Source organism: Bufo gargarizans, chromosome 10, assembly GCF_014858855.1.
Source record: "Bufo gargarizans isolate SCDJY-AF-19 chromosome 10, ASM1485885v1, whole genome shotgun sequence".
In the NCBI taxonomy this organism is placed as follows: Eukaryota; Metazoa; Chordata; class Amphibia; order Anura; family Bufonidae; genus Bufo; species Bufo gargarizans.
Window position 1 is genome coordinate 121,441,764 of NC_058089.1, and position 20,715 is coordinate 121,462,478.

A 20,715-nucleotide genomic window follows, 5' to 3' on the forward strand; every position below is an offset into this window, starting at 1 on the left:
AATATAATATATACACACACATATTTATAGTATATATTTTTATCATAAGATTGCTTTTCCCAAAATTGCAACAAATTTACATGAAATACAGAGTCACATCTCTACCCTAGATACTAAAAGTGGACGTCTGAAGCTCTGCTCCGAAAATGTAGAAATGTATCTCTAAGTATGACAGACATCTGCGCCATGTCACAGGCTACTTGCCAGTTCCTACACTCAAAATGCCAAAGTATTCCTTTATATTGCTATCAAAAAGTATATTTTCATTCTTGAATGGTTCTGCGGTGACCCAAGTTCAGGTCAGCAAGATAGTGGAAGGGTCAGGTATTTATATATATATATGCGGAAAACTGAAAAACAGTAATGATTTATTTGGAGAAATGGTTGTGAAAATATTAAGAGGTTATGCATACAAATCACTGCAGAAGATGAAGAGTGATGATGCGGTATATATTGCAACTAATTAAAAAAAATTCCTGCTATTTAGACAAACTACCATATTAAGATGGCCGTATATAAGTGACAACAGGATGGGCAGCCATATTAGCTCCTCCTCAAATTGTAGCTTTATTATTTACTATAACACGAAGATGAAATGCTGCTCTGCCATAATTTCATTTTTTTTTTTATCGGCCAGACACTAAATTTGAAAATGTGGGAAAACCTATGTTAAAGCCTCAGCTCCTCCTATTCCTCTTGATTACAAGGTGTAGGGTAGAGCTGTAATTAGTCGCGGTCTTCAGCCACACAACGCAGAGCTGCTATTGACAGATCTCTCTGTAGTTCTATTGCTTATTGAATCTGATCCCTGGCTCTTCTCCTCCCTCTTCGCCTACCTCTTGAGGGATTGTGTTTCACATGCTGGGCAGCAGAGAGAATAAGGCAAAGGAGATGAGAGGTATGTTATAGGCGACCAACTGTTTAGAGTACAGGACAATCATGTGACTGCACGCGACTTATCTTACTGCATGTAAACCATTTGCACATAATTTTTAATCACTAGAAACCCTGTTAAATGTGCGTGGGGGGGGGGGGGGGGGGTAGGAGTCTCTTCTCTTATTAACTCTTTGGTTAGTCAACCCTTTTGAAAATGCTAAATTAGGATCAATATAGGGCTATCATGTATCAGCCAGAGCTACCACATAACATAGCTCACGCTCTGGAGACCCAGGTGGGTCTTCACATTACATAGGTAGCCCCATAAGTTCACTGGGATCTGTACAATGCTTTATTTCTCCTGCAGTGAAAGAACAGAGGCGGTAGACTTCTCTTGCTTATTCTAGAAATTCCAGCAGTTAAAGGGGTTTTCAAGACTGTGGTCAGATGCAGTCTGTGCACACATCAGCACTGAAACCGCAGATGGGCCCGCGGCAGTCACCTGCTTATATACAGCACATCACTACTTCCGGTATGGTGGAGACCAGAATCAGTGCAGACTTGGATCTCAGACAACCCGTTAGAACCCAGAGAAACAGCTAAAGACAGGGAAATTTGCTGCAGAACAGAGTTTATACCAAACAAGATTCCTTTGAAATGATTGCACTGTATACGCTTTACCATTCCCTTTAATGTGTCACTTTAAAGTATACTTATGCTTTCAAATAACTTTGCAGAATAAGCTGCAAGTTTAGCAATTTCTAATTCTCATTTGTCCCTGAACTAGAGGGTGGAGACCAGCTGTTATGATATCTTCCATCAGAAGACATGGAGAAAGCAGGACATTCTGCTCCCTAATATTCTCTCAGAAGCACCATATAGCATAATTATCTATCTATATATCTATAGATGATGAAAAGAGGGCAGCACTCCGGTCTTGTGGTGAGAATAAGGAATAAGGTGATGTTTATTACACCCAAAAGCAATGCGGCATTTCAGCTCTCTCAATGGAGCCTTTGTCAAGCTAGCTTGACAAAGGCTCCATTGAGAGAGCTGAAATGCTGCATTGCTTTTGGGTGTAATAAACATCACCTTATTCTCACCACAAGACCGGAGTGCTGCCCTCTTTTCATCTATCTATCTATCTATCTATCTATACACATACACAGTATAGTCAGGTCCATAAATACACACATTCAAGTCCATAAATATTGGGACATCAACACAATTCTAACATTTTTGGCTCTACACACCAGCACAATGGATTTGAAATAAAACAAACAAGATGTGCTTTACCTGCAGACTGTCAGCTTTAATTTGAGGGTATGTACATCCAAATTAGGTGAACGGTGCAGGAATTACAGCAGTTTGCATCTGTGCCTCCCACTTGTTAAGGGACCAAAAGTAATGGGACAGAATAATCGTCATAAATCAAACTCTCTTTTTAATACTTGGTTGCAAATCTTTTGCAGTCAATTACAGCCAGACGTCTGGAACGCATAGACATCACCAGACGCTGGGTCTCATCCCTGGTGATGCTCTGCCAGGCCTCTACTGCAGCTGTCTTCAGTTTCTGCTTGTTCCTGGGTCATTTTCCCTTCAGTTTTGTCTTCAGCAAGTGAAATGCAGCTCAAATCGGATTCAGGTCCGGGGATTGACTTGGCCATTGCAGAACATTCCACTTCTTTCCCTTAAACTCTTTGGTTGCTTTTGCAGTATGCTTTGGGTCATTGTCCATCTGCACTGTGAAGCGCCGTCCAATGAGTTCTGAAACATTTGGCTGAATATGAGCAGATAATATTGCCCGAAACACTTCAGAATTCATCCTGCTGCTTTTGTCAGACGTCACATCATCAATAAATACAAGAGAACCAGTTCCATTGGCAGCCATACATGCCCACGCCATGACACTACCACCACCATGCTTCACAGATGAGGTGGTATGCTTAGGATCATGAGCAGTTCCTTTCCTTCTCCCTACTCTTCTCTTCCCATCACTCTGGTACCAGTTGATCTTGGTCTCATCTGTCCATAGGATGTGCTTCCAGAACTGTGAAGGCTTTTGTAGATGTCGTTTGGCAAACTCTAATCTGGCCTTAGTGTTTTTGAGGCTCACCAATGGATTACAACTTGTGGTGAACCCTCTGTATTCACTCTGGTGAAGTCCTCTCTTGACTGTTGACACACATACATCTATCTCCTGGAGAGTGTTCTTGATCTGGCCAACTGTTGTGAAGGGTGTTCCTTCTTTTTAAGAATGTTCCAAACAGTTGTTTTGGCCATGCCTAATGTTTTTGCGATCTCTCTGATGGGTTTGTTGTGTTTTCAGCCTAATGATGGCTTCACTGATAGTGACAGCTCTTTGGATCTCATCTTGAGAGTTGACAGCAACAGATTCCAAATGCAAATAGCAGACTGGAAATGACCTCTGGACCTTTTATCTGCTCATTGTAATTGGGATAATGAGGGAATAACACACACCGGCCATGGACCAGCCGAGAAGACAATTGTCCCAGTACTTTTGGTCCCTTAACAAGTAGGAGGCACATATGCAAACTGCTGTAATTCCTGCACCGTTCACCTGATTTGGATGAAAATATCCTCAAATTAAAGCTGACAGTCTGCAGGTAAAGCACATCTTGTTCGTTTCATTTCAAATCCATTGTGGTGGTGTATAGAGCAAGAAATTTTACAATTGTGTCAATGTCCCAATATTTATAGACCTGACATACATACATACATACATACATACATACACACAAACACAAACACACACACACACACAACAGCTGGAGTGCTGCAGGTTGCCCACCCCTGATATAGCGCATTACAGATAAGTACTGAACAGTATTGATGTAAATAAATCTATAGGGGTGAAAGATAACACTTGCCATTAGCTGCTCCACAATCCCTCCTACCTCTCTGCCACTCACTCCTCCACCCCCTCCACATAGACTTCTTTGGGAGCTCGTTACCTGATTCTTCAGTGAGCAGACAGTCCGCCTTATTCTCACAAGATATTCAGAGAGAATATTAGTTGAGGAGGCAAGGGGCAAGAAAAGAACTGATTAAAGGAGAGCAAAGCATTTCTTCTTTTCAGGGCAGCTGCTCTCCGTTCACTTCAGAAATCACGTTTTGGAGTCCCACCTCTGGGACCTGAAATGTGGAGAGACAACCAATTCTGACACAGGATTGTTAAATGCTATGAAACGCTTCTAACATGGTCACATATCTGGTTTCTAGGACCATAACTTGGAATCTCTTGCTATTACTTTATATGTTTTTCCAGAGGATTTCAATCCCAGCATCCTATGGTGGAGGAGTTGTGAACAGCAACCAGACTCCAGTTCTTCTTTTTCTAACTCTTTGGAAAATAAATGCATCCCCCGATTGGTTAATATGGCCCACTTTTTCTAACCATTACTAGCATTGCACTAGACTCCACATAACAGGCGTCGTGATTGTCCAATACCCCGCACCCTCCTTGTTCAGCTGTTTCGGGCAGCGCTGTTATTAAGATGGAAGGCTCTGCCCACTGTGCAGTTTCAGGTGCCAACAGCTCAGCTCCCATTCACTTGAATAGGAGCTGAACTGCAATACCCTGGAACGGCCATTTGTAGTGGATGGCAACCTATGCTTTCTGCTCTATCCACTGTAAGGCAAGGGCTACACAGAGACACTGGTCGTGGCCAGGATAGCTGACCAGCGGTGATCCCATAGAAATGAAAGGGATTGCTGCAGCAGTGGCAAGAAATCCAACACGGCTGGATTTCTTGTGACTGCCGAGGTGATCCCATTTATTTCTATGGGATCACTACGACCAGTGTCGCCCTTGCCTAATAGTTTCTGGCATCAGAAGGTGCCTGTACCAGCTGGTAGGTGGGATTTCTGGGTTTCAGATACCCGCCACCAATATCCAAGTACCATAAAACCCATTTAACATTAAAACAGTTCGATGCGTCTCCATGGTGACAGACAACAAACTCTGTGTAGTCTGAACCTGTGAATTGCGCAATATGGCTCATCTGAAATGGTGAACCCTGCGGTGTTGTGAGGAAGTATAAGCTGCGGTTCGTCAGTGTGTTCATGACGGCTGGATTAAATGTTTAACCATGTGCATCCAGCAGAATGCATTGTGTAAAGCACTTTAGGACCTTGCTTAACTCCTAAACAGGTAAAGATAAGTCAAAACTGACACTTGCAGGGTGTTTCCGAGTAAATTCTAGCCAAGACTGATGTATATCACAACACTACTCCCACTGGAAAATCGCCACCTGAATGCACCATGGATTTCAAAACTGTGGCTGAAATGTTTCCACCACCAAATTATGCAGCCTTCCTCCCAATTAATATTTTCACACATTGGAAGTCAATTTTCTACAAATTAGAACAGTTAAAGGGGGCGTCCAAACTTTTGCCTCACCCTGTATATTACTTAAAGGGACCTGCCAGCATGATATCGCCCCACCTAACTGCCTGGAGTACCGTAACCGTTGGCTCATGTTGCCCTCATGTTGCCCTCATGCTGTTCTTCTGAAAGCAGCGAGAATCATCTTTATTCACCGTTCTGCTGCATGTTAACCAGCGGTTTGAAGTCATAGCGGCTGGCACCTTCTTGCCTGAAATAAGGCTGCATGTGCCCAAATCCTGCCCCTTGATTGAGGTTTCACCAGCAACATGACCCCTTGGCTTCCCCTTGCCTGTACTAGGAAGAGAGAAGCCTTGGCGCGATAATCTTGATTCAGACAAGAAGGTGCCAGCATCATTGACTTCAAGCTGTTGATGGGCAAGCAGCAGAAATGATGCAGCAACACCATCAAGGACAATACAAGTCAGTTGTTAAGGAACTCCGACAGCTAATTTTGGGCAAACAGGTTCCCTATAATTCGTACTAAACCTTAGTTACAGCTAGTCCAGAGCTGCATTTACTATTCAACTGCCTTCAGAGCGGAATTCTCCCATCATTCCTTGTATCTTAGAATTAGGCCTCATGCACACAACCGTTTTATTCTGTGTCCGTTGTTCCCTTTATCGTGATTTTCTGCAGACCCATTGACTTTCAATGGGTCAGTTGAAAACTCAGCTAATGCACCGTTTGTCATCCGCGTCAGTGATTTCAGTCCATCAAAAAAACTTAACCTGTCCTATTATTTTCGCGGAAAACGGTTCACGGACCCATTCAAGTCAATGGGACCGCTAAAAAACACGGAGGCACACAAGATTGTCATCCGCGTCCGTGTCCGTTCTTTTCCTATCATTTGCATGGCAAACCTGTCTTAGATTTTTTTTTTTACTTTTCTTTATGTCTGGTGGTCCTCCAAAAATGAAGGAAGACACGGAAACAAAAAACGAATCACGGAACGGAACCCCATTTTGCGGAACGGAATACAACAACGGACGTGTGCATGAGGCCTTAAATGCAAAAAATTTGTTGTAGAAATTTCTATAACGATTCCAATGATCTGGGTGAGATTTGCAGATAACCATGCACACCCTGTATAGGACAGTTTTTTAGTTGTAAAAATCTGCCACAGGTGAATATAGCCATCCGGGAACTTGTCACACACAAAGTTTGATGAATAATTTACTTTTATATATTGGTGTGAGCAGGGTGAAGGAGTGCATCATTTTATACCCCAATAGTCCTCTAATGTAACACAAAGCTTCATACAAGACCCCCACACAGCAGAGCTTGGCTCCAAAAAGCTAATACCCAAAATCACTTCTTTGGGGAAAACTAGTACAGGATTAGTCATATGTTGTGCCACAGATGTGAGACTAAACCCTTTTAGTGCATATGCCCTTTATATCTCCTTCACCTGTTTATAAACTACTACATCAGACCAGGCATGCTCTCCTGTCCGATATGACCTTGGGTGTAGAAGGATGCCATTACATACTGGAAGGGAAAGCTGAGGAGGCCATAGGATGCCCAGCAGGTATCATGCATGGGTCCCAGTAATCAGCTAGGATCCATCCATGATACTCCCTGAACGGTTGCCTCAGCCACTGTCCTGCTCAGCAAGCAATGGAGATTCTCCATGCCCAATGTCTGATCAGGGGGGGATTATGCCTCGAATGTCCCATTACAGGGGGAACCTGTCACAAAGACATGGTGCCCTCATGGCATCAGGAGTTAGTGATGGGAATGTGCAGCATATGCAGCAAAGTGTTAAAAATAAAAAATAAATGGGTTAAAAACAGCAAAGAAGCCATGCTTGCCTCCTGTCCACGCCATCTCCCTTACAACAAATGTCTTTACGTCCTGTGCTGGCTCCTCATGCCAGGAAAGGCCTGCAATGATTGGCTGAGCGGACCTCCGGGAGGAGCCAGGACAGGAAGTGAGGAGCAACTGGGTGCCGAGCAGCCTACGAAAGGGAGCAGTCGGAGATCAGTGTGGGAGAGTACAACTGCTTTCATATTTTAAGCTTTCCTGACAAAATTATTTTAATTTAACTGCCTCGAAAACCCTTTTCAATCCAACCCTCTACCTTCTCTGGAGCTTCAGGCTTTCACCTGTATCACTGCACTTGTAGGAATTGCGACACCTAAGGTTTCATTCACATTTCCATATCACACAGATGTATGGTGTTTGCATTTTTTCACGGACAGCACACCTACCCATTGATTATAACGTGTTTGTTTACACATCAGTAGTTTTCCACTGACCCACGGAGGCGTGTACTACTTTGGTCCGTGATGTGGACCAAACACCCCCACTGAAGTCTATGGGTATGACGCAATAGGTATGGCATGTGCGTTCTGTCAGTATTTAACCGACCACTGGTAGGAGATGCTCTGGAAATGAACTTTCAGTTAAGCAGTGTCCATGGAGTACGTAGGACATATGGAGGGGGGAAAAAAAAAAAAAAAACGACATACTGACCAAACACAGATTTACTAAAACGAAAAGTGTGTCAAATCGGCTTCAATAATATATGTCTATTGCACTATTACTAGTGTGCAGGAGAACAGAAATGTATCTACAGAAGGTCCTTCGTCCTGAACCCCATAGCTCTTGTACTAGTCTTTATAAAAACGCCCATCAAAAATATCCAAGGGGTCCACAAAGATATCAAGGGTTTGTCGCGCATATGGCATATCAGATTACCTTGTCCCAGTGCTTGGGGGCCGTAGTTTTTAAGTCCCTAATGATAAGCCATACTTGTATAGGGTGAAGATGAACAACAGATGAACATTGCACCCGTTTATAGTGATCTCCAGTTACCTCTCAGAAGTGTCCTCACTCCTGGGTCTATGGTACTTCAATATGGACACTAAGGGGAGGACTCCCTGCGGATCTCAGATAAGGAGGCTATAATATCGAGCGCTGCGCTGTGGTTCACATGCGGATGACATACACAGCCTTCTACACGTGCTATGTGACAAGATGCAAAGATTCCACAATACTACAAGATTAAAAACAAGGAAAAAACACATCAAACATCCTCCTCCAACCACTAACTAAATCTACTGCCATTATGCTGCGATTTTCCCTAAAAAATTACCTTATTAGGACACATTCGTAAAGTGGTAAATTACGTCTCTGAAAATGTGATGTGTAAAATTTGTCACTTTTTTCCTTCTTTATTTTCTTCCATTTGTAAGCCTGTGGCTCTAACAGCAGTTAATAGTAAATGATACTTCCCACATACGACTATGGAAGTGATTTCTGAAGAAGCTTTTTAGGCATTAGGCTGAGGAGCTGTCGCTACACAAAGACGACTTCAAAGAGGATCGGTTTCATGACTGGATATACTGGTTCTGTCCATCAATGCGATCACCAGTGTGCAAGGATCTTCTCTGGATGTTCATCAAACACAAAGAATAACCCCAAGTGTCTGGGAAAAAAAGTCTGGGATCGCGTCTGGGGAAAACGTCCATAACTAGAGGTTGTGTAATAATCTTAAAGCTTAGGAGGAGATTAATAGAATTATAGAGCAGCACCATGAACTGTCTATACGTGGGCACGAGACCACCATAGTCCATGTAAACATGGCGTACAGGCTATTAAAATGATAGAAGCAATGTGACGGATGTGTCACTGTATCAACACCAGCTTTACCGAGGACACCCCTACACCAATTTTTTCCTACACATTTGGATGCATTAAAAGTGGTTTAGAAATTGGGGCAGAGCCCGTCGCCCGCTGCGCTGGGCTAGGCCAGGCAAGAGCCCGTCGCCCGCTGCGCTGGGCCAGGCCAGGCCAGGCAAGAGCCCGTCGCCCGCTGCGCTGGGCCAGGCCAGAGAAGAGCCCGTCGCCCGCTGCGCTGGGCCAGGCCAGAGAAGAGCCCGTCGCCCGCTGCGCTGGGCCAGGCCAGAGAAGAGCCGGCATCATTTTGTCCCTTTTGGGTTTTTAGGAAAATAAAAATAAACTTGGACAACCACTTTAATGGCCCCATGGTTTGCCTAAAACCACAAGTTCACTAGCAAACTGCCACAGACTGCCATGGTCCCGAGATCAGATCTGAACGGACTGCATCATAAATTACTATAGTTATTAAGAGTCAAGGGAGCTACAGTGAGCCCCGGGGATGTGGCAGACACACGGACCGCGTTTCCTGGGCCGACCACTGTTGTGTACTTGAGCCCTAAAGAAAACTGCTGAGATTACAAAAACGCTAAGAAATCTGCACAACTTTTTATTAGACAAATTTTCAGGATAGTCAAGGGACCCTTTCCTCCTAGAGGGTCTGCAGTTCCTTTTTAAAATGTTAAAAATAAAGGCTTGCTGCCTGTAGTGGAATGTGCCAAAACAGGTTGATATCAGGTGCTAGTGACAGTGAGGAGAGCACAAGTACGCAGTGCCTCATAGCGAGATTGCACAAGCTGCCTAGTGCAAGTCTGTTCCATCGGTGCAATAAAGAAATGGGTTTAGGACTTATGGAGTCTACACAGCGGTCTGTGCAGAAAAGGAGCTCTCCCCACTTCACAGCATATAGTGTGGATACTGGAGCACTCAGCCTGCACATCAGCACCCTCTGCAGTCCAAGTGGAGTAATGCACTGACTGCATCCTAAATCCTTCCTGCGCATTTTATACCTGCCACAACCTGAACATCCAAATATGAGGCAATGGATTTTATCTGCACCAATAATGCTTGCTCCTAACAGACTGATCTAGAAAGGCAGACAGCCCAACATCAAGATGGTGACATGTAGGCAAGAACTCGCAGAAATAGATATATTTTTGAAAGACGCTACAAGGAATGTCCTGCTGACATCAACTTCTACTATATGATAAATGTGACAGCTCATAGGATACATATATTCACATATAGCCAGTTTGATGCCATTGAAAATCCATTTCATGCATCTGAATGGGGCAGTGTCTAGAGCAGGTGCATGGATTTCTGCAGACCCCATTCTGGTCAATTAAGCAGTCTGTTTTAGAAAATATGTGAACCTTTTTTTACAACTCTACATTGTGTCATTGCTCTTATAAATAAATTGACTACTGGGCGTTACCATTAAACTTGTCAATCGGGTGGCTCCCCACACATTCTGGCGCTGTCAGCACTGACCAGTGTTATGGTGGCCATGCACCTCAGATTCGTCCATCGGTGTGTCCAGATGTTACACGTCCTGCAAACACTGCTTTTTGTAGTGGCGTTTTAAAGACCGCAGGGGTGTGTTCTTCAATTTTAGCATATGTTACTGCTGCAGCAGCATAATGCATAAAGCAATCTTTCGTTTCTTCACTTACCACTGTTTTCCCTGAGTTTTCCTCTTAGTTACAGCCGTTTTGAATCCTACATTATGAGGATCTTCTCATGATGGCTCCTCTGCCAGTTCTCTGGAGGCAAAAACTGCTTTCCCTCGCTTCCCATACACACTTGCTGTAGCCAGCAGCTTCCTGCCAGCCAATTAGATTGGATTACTGAGAGACACGCCTCCTCACTCTCAATCCTAATGCAGGCATGCAGTGTGAAGGACCGCCCCTCTGTCTTCCTAGCCGGAGACAGATGACCCTTAGCAACGAAATCTCGCGCCTGCACCGTTCGTCGCGGCATTCGGCGCAGGCAATGTCAAATGTCTGAGCGGGGAGCGGTCAGACATTGACTGCGCCTGCACCGAATGCCTCCGAATGCCGCGACGAACGGCGCAGGATTTCGGAAGGCTGAAGCAGGGGGAGGATCGAATACAGTTAGAGATGGGCGTGCTGGAGCGAGGCGCTGGGCGGCAAACTGCAAGGTAGACGGAGCCTCTAGGTGCTGGAAAAACGCCTGCATAGCACCTAGAGGCTCATTTGCATAAATATATAAGTGCTTTTTTTGAGCTATCGGCCGAACGGATTAATGTAATAATTAGCTTGTATGCTACATCAGACACTAGCGGATCGCTAGTGTCTGAACACCAAATATGTCATATGCAAGTGGTAGAAACCCTTTAAGGGAGCAGTGGAAAGGGACAGAGGATATTGATGAAAGCTGTTATTATAAGGTAATTACAGATCTTTTAGCAATCATTGACAGACTAACTCAGGTATACATGCCTAGCTCTAATAAGTAGCAAATAAAAAAAATAAAAAAACATATATGACGGTTATCCTTTAATAATAATTTCAAATTGCTCATATAGCACCAGCATATTCCACAGCGCTGTACACATTAGTCTCTGTTCCCATAGAGCCAGGGTCAGCAAGCTTCTTCACTCCAGCTGTTGTGAAACTACAATTCCCAGCATGCTCCAATAATTTCTATAGCAGATCTGAGAAGAGCAGAACAAGTATGCATGCTAGGAGTTGTAGTTTCACAACAGCTGGAGTGACAGAAGTTGCCTACCCCTTTCATAGAGGCTTACAATCTAATTCCCCCACAAGCAATACAGACTTAAAGGGGTTCTGCAGAATTTTCATACTGATGGGCTATCCTCAAAACAGGTCATCAAAATGAGATTGCTGGGGGCCCATCCCACGGCGGCCCAGCTGCTCGGGAAAGCCACTGCGCTCACCAGAGCTCCTGTCAGTGTCCCAGCCGCCTCCGAGAGCAGCGCCGTCCATTGGCTAGTGGCTGTGCTTAGTATTGCAGCTCTGCCCATTTCCCTTGAATGAGACGGAGCTGCACCTAGGTCATGTGACCAATAAAAGTGACATCACCGGCCTAGGAAGTGGATGTAGCACTCGCAGACTGCCGCAGCCTCTTCATACAGCTAATCAGTGGGATTCGGACCCCAATCAAATTAGAAATTGAAGGCCCATCAACCCATATCGAAATCCTAAAAATCCCCTTTAATATCACAGGAAGTTAATTTGTGGTGGGTTATATGTGAAAATGTTGTGGAAGCTTATACAAGCGCTGGAAAAATACACAGTAACTCTTGGAAAGTACTGGCTCTCCTTGTGGAGATCAAAATGGTGCAGTTAGTCTTACAGGCAATGCTCCCTGGGAAATATGCAAATTAGTTCTCCTCCAGAAGGAAGAAGACTGTCTCACTAGTGCCACCTATAGGTAGCTACCATGCAATTCAATGTAACAGGACTAGGGACATCAGCTCCCAACCAGAGACACGCGTCTGTGCAAAGTCCACGTTACACTTGTGATCTTTAATCCGGAGACGACCAATACACGTAGCAATTTTGTAGGAGGGCCAACTTTCATGTGATCAGCGGTCAGATAATATGGCGGCCGTCTGTGTGACGAGCAGGAACGGTTGCACTGAGATTTGTAGATGTTTCACCATCCTCTTTGATATTTGTGAAGCGGCGCGCCTCCCATTGTGCTGGTCTCGTACCAGGTCCACACAAATCAAGCATCGGCTATCCACCTCCCAGCACTAAAGTCTCTCCCTTCTCTCCCCCGTGCTACTGATTTACCATTTTTATTACAAACTGAAAACTCCTAAGAGAAGGCAAAAAAAAATAAAAAATCTAATCAGACTGAAGAGATAGAAAAGTTGCGCAGCTTGTGTGTGCCCCCTCCAGATCCTATCACCGCTCCATCTTCAATTCATTGCTTCCCGGTGTCGTTATGACACAGCGCCACAAATCAATGCAGACAGCAGAGGCAGGGCCCGGCGCTCCAAGGCAGCAGCGCGGCCGGGCTCCCTGAACTGCCATTTGCTAATAACACATAATAGCGGCTATTTGTGCTCGTGTTAAATCATACATTTCACTGTAGCTTTATTAAGGGATTTTTAAAACTCCTCTCCAAATTGGATTTTCTACTCGCTTCCTAATTTCAAGATCAATCATTTCAAGATGAAACTCCTTGGCGAGGGACTGCAGGTGCTACAGGGCTGCACCGCAACGCCTGCCCGATGCACAGAGCTAAATTCCTCCCATATTAATAGAATACGGAGGATATAGGGTGGGCACCCAGCTTTTCTGGGAATATCTCTGACTACACTTATATACCGCCACTTACCGCTCAGGGCATGCAGCCAACACTGAGGTCCCAAGGAGATGACCCCCGCATAATCACATCCACTTGCCCTGATGAGGGCTCTCTGCATGAGATCCCTTTAAAGGGGTTGTCTCACGTCAGCAAATGGCATTCATCATGTAGAGGAAGTTAATACAAGGCACTTACTAATGTATTGTTATTCTCCATATTGCCTCCTCCTTTGCTGGCTGGATTTCTTTTTCCTTCACATTATACACGGCTTGTTTCCATGGTTACGACCACCCTGCAATCCATCAGTGGAGGTCGTGCTTGGACACTATAGGAAAAAACACCAGCCTATATGTGCTCCCACGTTCCCAGCCACAAGGGAGGCCAGCACTTTTTTCTTTAGTGTGCAAGCACGACCACTGCTGCTTGATAACAGGGTGGTCATAACCATGGAAACAAGCAGTGTTTAATGTGCTGGAAAAATGAATCCAGACAGCAAAGGAGGTAATATGGAGAATCACAATAGATTAGTAAGTAGCTTGTATTAACTTCCTCTAAATGATAAATGCCATTTGCTGAAGTGAGAGGACCCCTTTAAAAAATAAATAATAACGTGATACATCTGTCCATGAGCTATATCTGGCATTGCCGCTTTGCTCCACTGAAGTGAATGAAGCTGCATGCAATACCACACACAAGCAACAGACAGGTGAGGCGCTGTTTATAACCCCGGACAACCCTTTACAGATTACATCACTGCAAAAATGAAACCAGGACGTGTATGCCATCGAGAATTTGGCTGTATTGCCATTCACTTCAATGGGTCCGCAATCCGGGAGATATGGAACGGAAGCACTACGGAGTGCTTCCGTGGGTTTTCTGTCCGCAAAACAGTAGTGCGCATGCACTTCTTTTTAGCGGTGTGGACAGATCACAGACCCATTCAAGATGAATTGGTCTGGGTCTGTCTGCGGCCGCTGCACAGATGTTGCCGCAGTCCCCACGGAACGGCTGGCACACGGTCGTGAGCATGAGCCCTTATGCATACATCAGCAGCGCAAATCTCTTCTCTGTGTTGATAGTTTGTTACAATGTACCAGTGCAGGGAACCGCGGCTGCTCTGTTCTTTGCTGCGCTTGTATCCAGTGTGAGAAGTATTAGGACTATTCCATTTTTTTTCTAGCTTAAAGAATTTAAACTAAAATGCGTTTCTCAGTGACAGCAAGCAGAGATATTGGAAACGCAAGGTTTACTAAAAGAATTCAATAAATAAGCCTACCAGATATAAAACGTAGGAGAACGCATGGAACATACACATAATTATGGACTGTGTGGGTCTCGCAGCCCATTTATATGGGCACAAATGGCCTGAATAAGGGTCATTGCCCAACGTAGACACGGGCAGGGAGTGAACGATATGGCGATTTATCTGCCCGTGTAACTGGACCCTTGTTTATCGTGATTTTTTTACTCCCCTCACCAAATGTGCTGTAACATGTCCCATTCAATGACACGATTAGGAAAAGCAGATTTCCTAAGTGATGAATTAGGAGATCTGCTATGGCACAATGTAGAATTATTGGAATCCGCATTAGAGAGCGTCACCCCCTGCGGTGCACAGCGTGTGTCATAGGAAAATATTGGCTGGCCTCGGTGTATGGAGCCTGTGTACAGTATCATGCCCCCGAGCCCTGGTCCTGCGGCTCTCCCCTCGGTCACTGGTTTCAGTCCTGCTGTTCTGTTTTCACGGTCTGAACCTTATGACAGCAGGAATAGCCTTGTGGTTCATTGATTACAACCACTGCATTGTAATAGCTCCAGCAGGCTCACAGGGGCCGCCGGCCAAAGCGGCAGATTACATTCTGTGTAGCAGATCATGCAGCAGCTAGACTGATTTCTGGAAAGCGGCGTAGATCCAGAATATCAGCCCTGTGCAGCGTTAAGGCCTATGATCAGGCAGGAATACGACGCTCATGTACATAGACCCACTGAAATGAATGGGTCTGGATTCAGGCCGGATGCTGCGCGCTCACAACAGGGATCGCATCCGGATGGAAAAGTCGCTTGTGTGAAAGAGTGTGCAGCTAGCCGCTGTCAGCCACGCCACGCCCGACACAGGCAACCAATAGCCTAAAATTGTGCAGCCACGGATTGTCATGGGCGGGCATAGAATAGCCACATGCAGCTAGACGCACCATCGGCCCGTACTTTATGCAGACGTAAAAATCATTAATCGTTAACAATAATGAAGCTGTACGAGCCAGAACGACTGCAAACAGGGGCGGACAGAGCAGCTGATTGTTGGGAAGGAAAGGTGTGAACTGGGCCGATTATCATTCCTGAAAGCTTGACACAGCGTTCCTCCCCAACAATCGGCTGAACATAAAGTGGCCCAGGATAAAAAACTAAAAACTAAAAAGTGGCCCCAGGTTATAAACGGGTGCAAATAGTCAGGAGAGGAGGACAACACAAGTAGTGAGAGAAAACTCAAGCAGATGGGGTCAGTAACACAATAGTGCAGCACAATATACCGCCCCAACAGAACCAGATACCACAGTGCAGCACACAATATACTGCCCCAGCAGAACCAGATACCACAGAGCAGCACAATATACTGCCCCAGCAGAACCAGATACCACAGTGCAGCACAATATACCGCCCCAGCAGAACCAAATACCACAGTGCAGCACTAAATACCGCCCCAGCAGAACCAGATACCACAGTGCAGCACACAATACCTCCCTGGAGTACCTGATGTTTCCAATGTTAATAAACACTAGGAGCGTCAGGTTGTTATGTACCCATCTGGTGGACATGAAGAGGTCTCAGGCGGCCCCCTTGGACACCGGTGCTCTGGGAAGATTCCCTTTAGGGTCTACGGCCAGTCGGCCCCTGTGCACTTATGATAATTGCTCTGTGTAAACAGGTCTGAAAGAGCCCCAATCAACGTGCTATATCAAAAATCTGCCAGAGCAAACGGGCCTTTAGAGGATGGGTTCAATTCCAGCGTTCCCTAAAAAGAAAATGGGGCGGAGGTACAATACAGACATCGCCTATATCAGTGGAGGCAAATCTATAGCACAGGTGCCAGAAGCAGCACTCCGAGCCCTCTCTGTGGGCACCCGCACCCTGGAAAAAAGTCTATGGTGTACCAATATGTCTTAGACTTACTGCCATTTATCAGCTGAGGGCGCACTATGAACGCACAGGCAGCGCACTAAATGGAGGCAGGTATTATAGCCAAGGATACTTTCACACTCTCGTTTGGTGCGGAACCGTCATGGAGCTGCACAAATGCATCCGTTCAGATAATACAACCGTCTGCATCCGTTCAGAACGGATCCGTTTGTATTATCTTTTAGGCTGCTTTCACACTAGCGTTCGGGTTTCCGTTCGTGAGCTCCGTTTGAAGGAGCTCACGAGCGGACCCGAACGCAGCCGTCCAGCCCTGATGCAGTCTGAATGGAGGCGGATCCGCTCAGACTGCATCAGTCTGGCGGCGTTCAGCCTCCGCTCCGCTCGCCTCCGCACGGACAGGCGGACAGCTGAACGCTGCTTGCAGCGTTCGGGTGTCCGCCTGGCCGTGCGGAGGCGTGCGGATCCGTCCAGACTTACAATGTAAGTCAATGGGGACGGATCCGTTTGAAGATGCCACAATGTGGCTCAATCTTCAAGCGGATCCGTCCCCCATTGACTTTACATTGAAAGTCTGGACGGATCCGTCCCAGGCTATTTTCACACTTAGCTTTTTTTAGCTAATATAATGCAGACGGATCCGTTCTGAACGGAGCCTCCGTCTGCATTATTATGGGCGGATCCGTTCAGAACGGATCCGCCCGAACGCTAGTGTGAAAGTAGCCTAACATAGCCATTGAAAGTCAATGGGGGACGGATCAGTTTTCTATTGTGTCAGTGAAAACTGATTGTGTCAGGACGGATCCGTTTGGCTGAGTTTCATCAGACGGACACCAAAACGCTGCAAGCAGTATTTTGGTGTCCGCCTGCAAAGCGGAAATGGAGATGGAACTGATGCAAACTGATGCATTCTGAGCGGATCCTTTTCCATTCAGAATGCAAACTGATCCGTTTTGAACCGCTTGCGAGAGCCATGAACGGATCTCACAAACGGAAACCAAAACGTCAGTGTGAAAGTAGCCTAAATGATAAAGTACATGAAAGATAATACTATACTGGACTGTAGTATGCAGGTTTAATTGCAGTGTTGGCACTTTGCGATAAATAAGTGGGTTTTGGGTTGCACTTTGGGCACTCGGTCTCTAAATGGTTTGCCATCACTGGCCTATAGACAAGAATGGCGCAGTGCTGGGTCTAGGACCCATCAGAGCTATTCAGTATTTGAATGTCTGAAGAGGTCAGAGTGCTTTCATGTACTTCAGCCATTGTGTTGCCTTTTATAATGGGGTAGAGATGTGCAGATAAATCTGCCGATCATACTGTAATATAGTGGCATAGGAGATGATCTCTGCAACTGTACTAAATATCCAGGAATACTGAATACCCAGTTCCATTGATCTGAAATGCAGACCTGCTCCATCACAAGGCGCTCTGCTCCATTGGCAGCTCTTACATCCATCTTTGTTGAGTATTTTTTGCATTTGTATGTAAATCTCTTTGGCTGTTTGGTCTGATGCATTACTGGACTGTTCACCTTACATCTCTCTCTACCTCGAGGTGCCGCCATGGACTACAAACATTGCTACTTATGATCCCAATAGGTTCTTACAAAGCTCCTTGTCTCACTGATGTCTGTGGATGCACTGAAATCCAGAGGGGTAACTGCTGACGTGTCACATACACATATATACTCATTTATCTGCTTGTGCCAGCGGCTCTGTGTGCAAATGTCAAAGTGCATTAGGGTACTGCAATAAGGAAGATGCGCACTGCATTTGCAAAAATGTCGCCAGTCCTGAGAAAGCGCCTCCTTGAAATGGTGAACTCAGCAAAGCTGGCGTGCATGCTTATATCTTTTATATAGCATCCTGGAGAAATAATCTAGGTTACCAACAAAGGGAAATTTAACGGCAAACACATACATACAAAAAAAATAAAAAAGTCTCCCTGCTTTTCAGGGTCATACCGATTCTTCGCATAATATGTTTTTCACAAATACCCGAAGATTGCAAACCTCTAGCCCTGCACCCCTCCCAACCCCCCCGTGCTGAGCCCCTGTGATTGGTGCACGGAGCGGCAAAGAAGGCAAGGAGAAGAAAAGAATAGAAGTAATAAAAATGTAATTACATAAAAATGCTAACGATATTCCATCTGTTCTTTCACTTGGCCTAGTGGGCTTCTCAGCTCCACGTCTTGCCATTACTGCAGCTCACAGCGACAGAATAATGGAAGTATTAACAGAGGGGGGCAGAGGAATCCTTATTAATCTGATGCATGAGGAATAGCAGCCATCATTACAGGGACGGGAAGGGACTCACGGATATTCCTGCCTGCAGCCGCTTGCTGTTCAGCGGGGAGCTTGTCACTGCTTCGCTCTCCGTTGCCCTGGAAACTGACTCCTGCAAAATAAAGATTATTAAAGCGCATATGATTATGGGCCGCTGCTGAATCACATTCTTATCACACAAATTTCATTTTTCAACCCAAATTGCATTTCAGATCGCCCCCCCCCCTCCCCTTTTCCCCCTCCCCAATCGCACACAAAAATCTGACATAACCTTCTAGCCTCCTACACACGTCTTGAATAATTAGATGCCGGGGTTTTTAGATACACAACGCTTTCAAACAATTACAATTGTGATAAAAACACAAAATCGCACAAAAACCAGGAGATAGAAAAAAATAAATAAAATATGAATGTAAAAATATGCTAGGCGAGATTAAATACAGGCAACGCACGGCCAAGTGCATTAGAATGTGGTTTGTAATAATGGAAGAAGTGTACACACATCCATAGGGGTAATGGAGACCGAACATTACACACACTTTATGCCCACACGTTCATGCCCGTCCACCTACAAGTCCACCCTCAAACCTGTATATCGCCACATATTGGTATATAGTCAATAGGACAAAACAGATAGACCCTCTCCTTTGTGAGGCTTGTGTGCTGCTGTTTGGCACAGGAAATACAAGTGTAGATGTAATGCCTCACACTAGCCAGCAGAGGGAGCTCCAGCCCTTCAGGGGAGACAGTCTCTGAAGTGTTAATGATCACACCCAGTGACACAGAGAGCAGAGGCCCAGTAAATAAATCATGTAACCCAAAAGCCCGCTGCAGCCCTTAGACATACACATGCTGCAAGCCTTTGTCTTTAAAAGAGAAGGGGAAAAACTCCCCCCTTATATCCCGGTGTCTTATTAATGTGGTATCAAATGCACTAAACTTAAAAACAAAACACATCTTTACCATTAATTAGTAAGATAAAGGGATGAAAAAGCAGATGATGTGATGGTGGCACCATCAGTGTTCTGCTTATGAATGTTACTCCAGCAACATTAAAACTGATTCACAGCACAAGATGGCATGCAAGAGATTGTCCCGTCACCCATGCATAGCCGAAAGGTGCATAAAAAAATAAAAAAAAATAAAAATCGGGTAGATTAACGGGAACGACCATTCCTGCGAACGGTCGTTCCCGACAATCTGCCCAAGTAAATGTGCCACTGATCACCCGATGAACCAGCGAAAACCTTGTTCATCAGGTGATCCTGTCGTTCATGCAGGCACTGCCGATCATGGCTTCTGGGCAGCAGATCGTGTGGTCTAAGCAGGAAACCAGGATTCTGTATAAAGACCTCGTACAGTGAAGGAGATCGCAGCATGTAAATGTAGCAGACTGTCGGGAAGGAACGCTTCAGCTGGATTTACACGGGCCGACTGAGCGGCCGATTGTCAGGAAGGAAAGGAGCATTTACACAGGCAGATTATCGGGAACGACGGTTCCTGCGAGCGGTCGTTCCTGACAATTTGGTTATGTAAATGTGCCGCCGATCACCCGATGAACAAGGAGTCTCCTTCACTTCTTTTTTTAGCGGGAGGAACGCTTGGCCAAACTTTCAGGAACGACAGTTCGCAGGAACGCTCGTTCCGGATAATCGGCCCGATTGGCGCCTTTCCAACAATCAGCTGCTCTGCCGGCCCATGTAAATCCAGCTTAAGGGGTCTGTATCTGAATACTGTCATTTGTTCAGTTATTCACTATGTCCGTGTCTAATTTGAGAAAGTCCTTGTATTGAGGATCTAAAGCGATTAATGGTTACATATTAAAAAGGGGAAAAGACACAGAGAACACGCCAAACACGTTTCATAGATCCCAGAGACGTGCCTTAATCCCTGCGTTGCATACGTCTAGGGCTACACAACGAGTTGTACACTGACGACATAGGATCGCCAAGTTGCGTTAGTACATTGCACATAATGGCAGTGAACGTGCTCCGGCCTGCGAGCTGTGCGACACAATATTCGGCAGAAAAGCAAACCTGATGGATTTTTCAGCGACCACATCCCTGATTAATAGATGCAATGGCAA

The 20,715-nt window shown here is 45.3% G+C and overlaps 1 protein-coding gene across 3 annotated transcripts in view; it reads right to left on the reverse strand.

Annotated features, from left to right (window-relative positions):
• PMFBP1 (polyamine modulated factor 1 binding protein 1) overlaps nt 1-20,715 on the reverse strand; it is a 148,007-nt gene that overhangs the window by 88,836 nt on the left and 38,456 nt on the right. For all 3 annotated transcript variants that reach the window (XM_044270986.1, XM_044270983.1, XM_044270985.1), the window contains exon 3: nt 18,661-18,741. In XM_044270986.1, the coding sequence (XP_044126921.1) occupies nt 18,661-18,741 (81 nt within the window). The remainder of the gene's footprint in view (nt 1-18,660; nt 18,742-20,715) is intronic.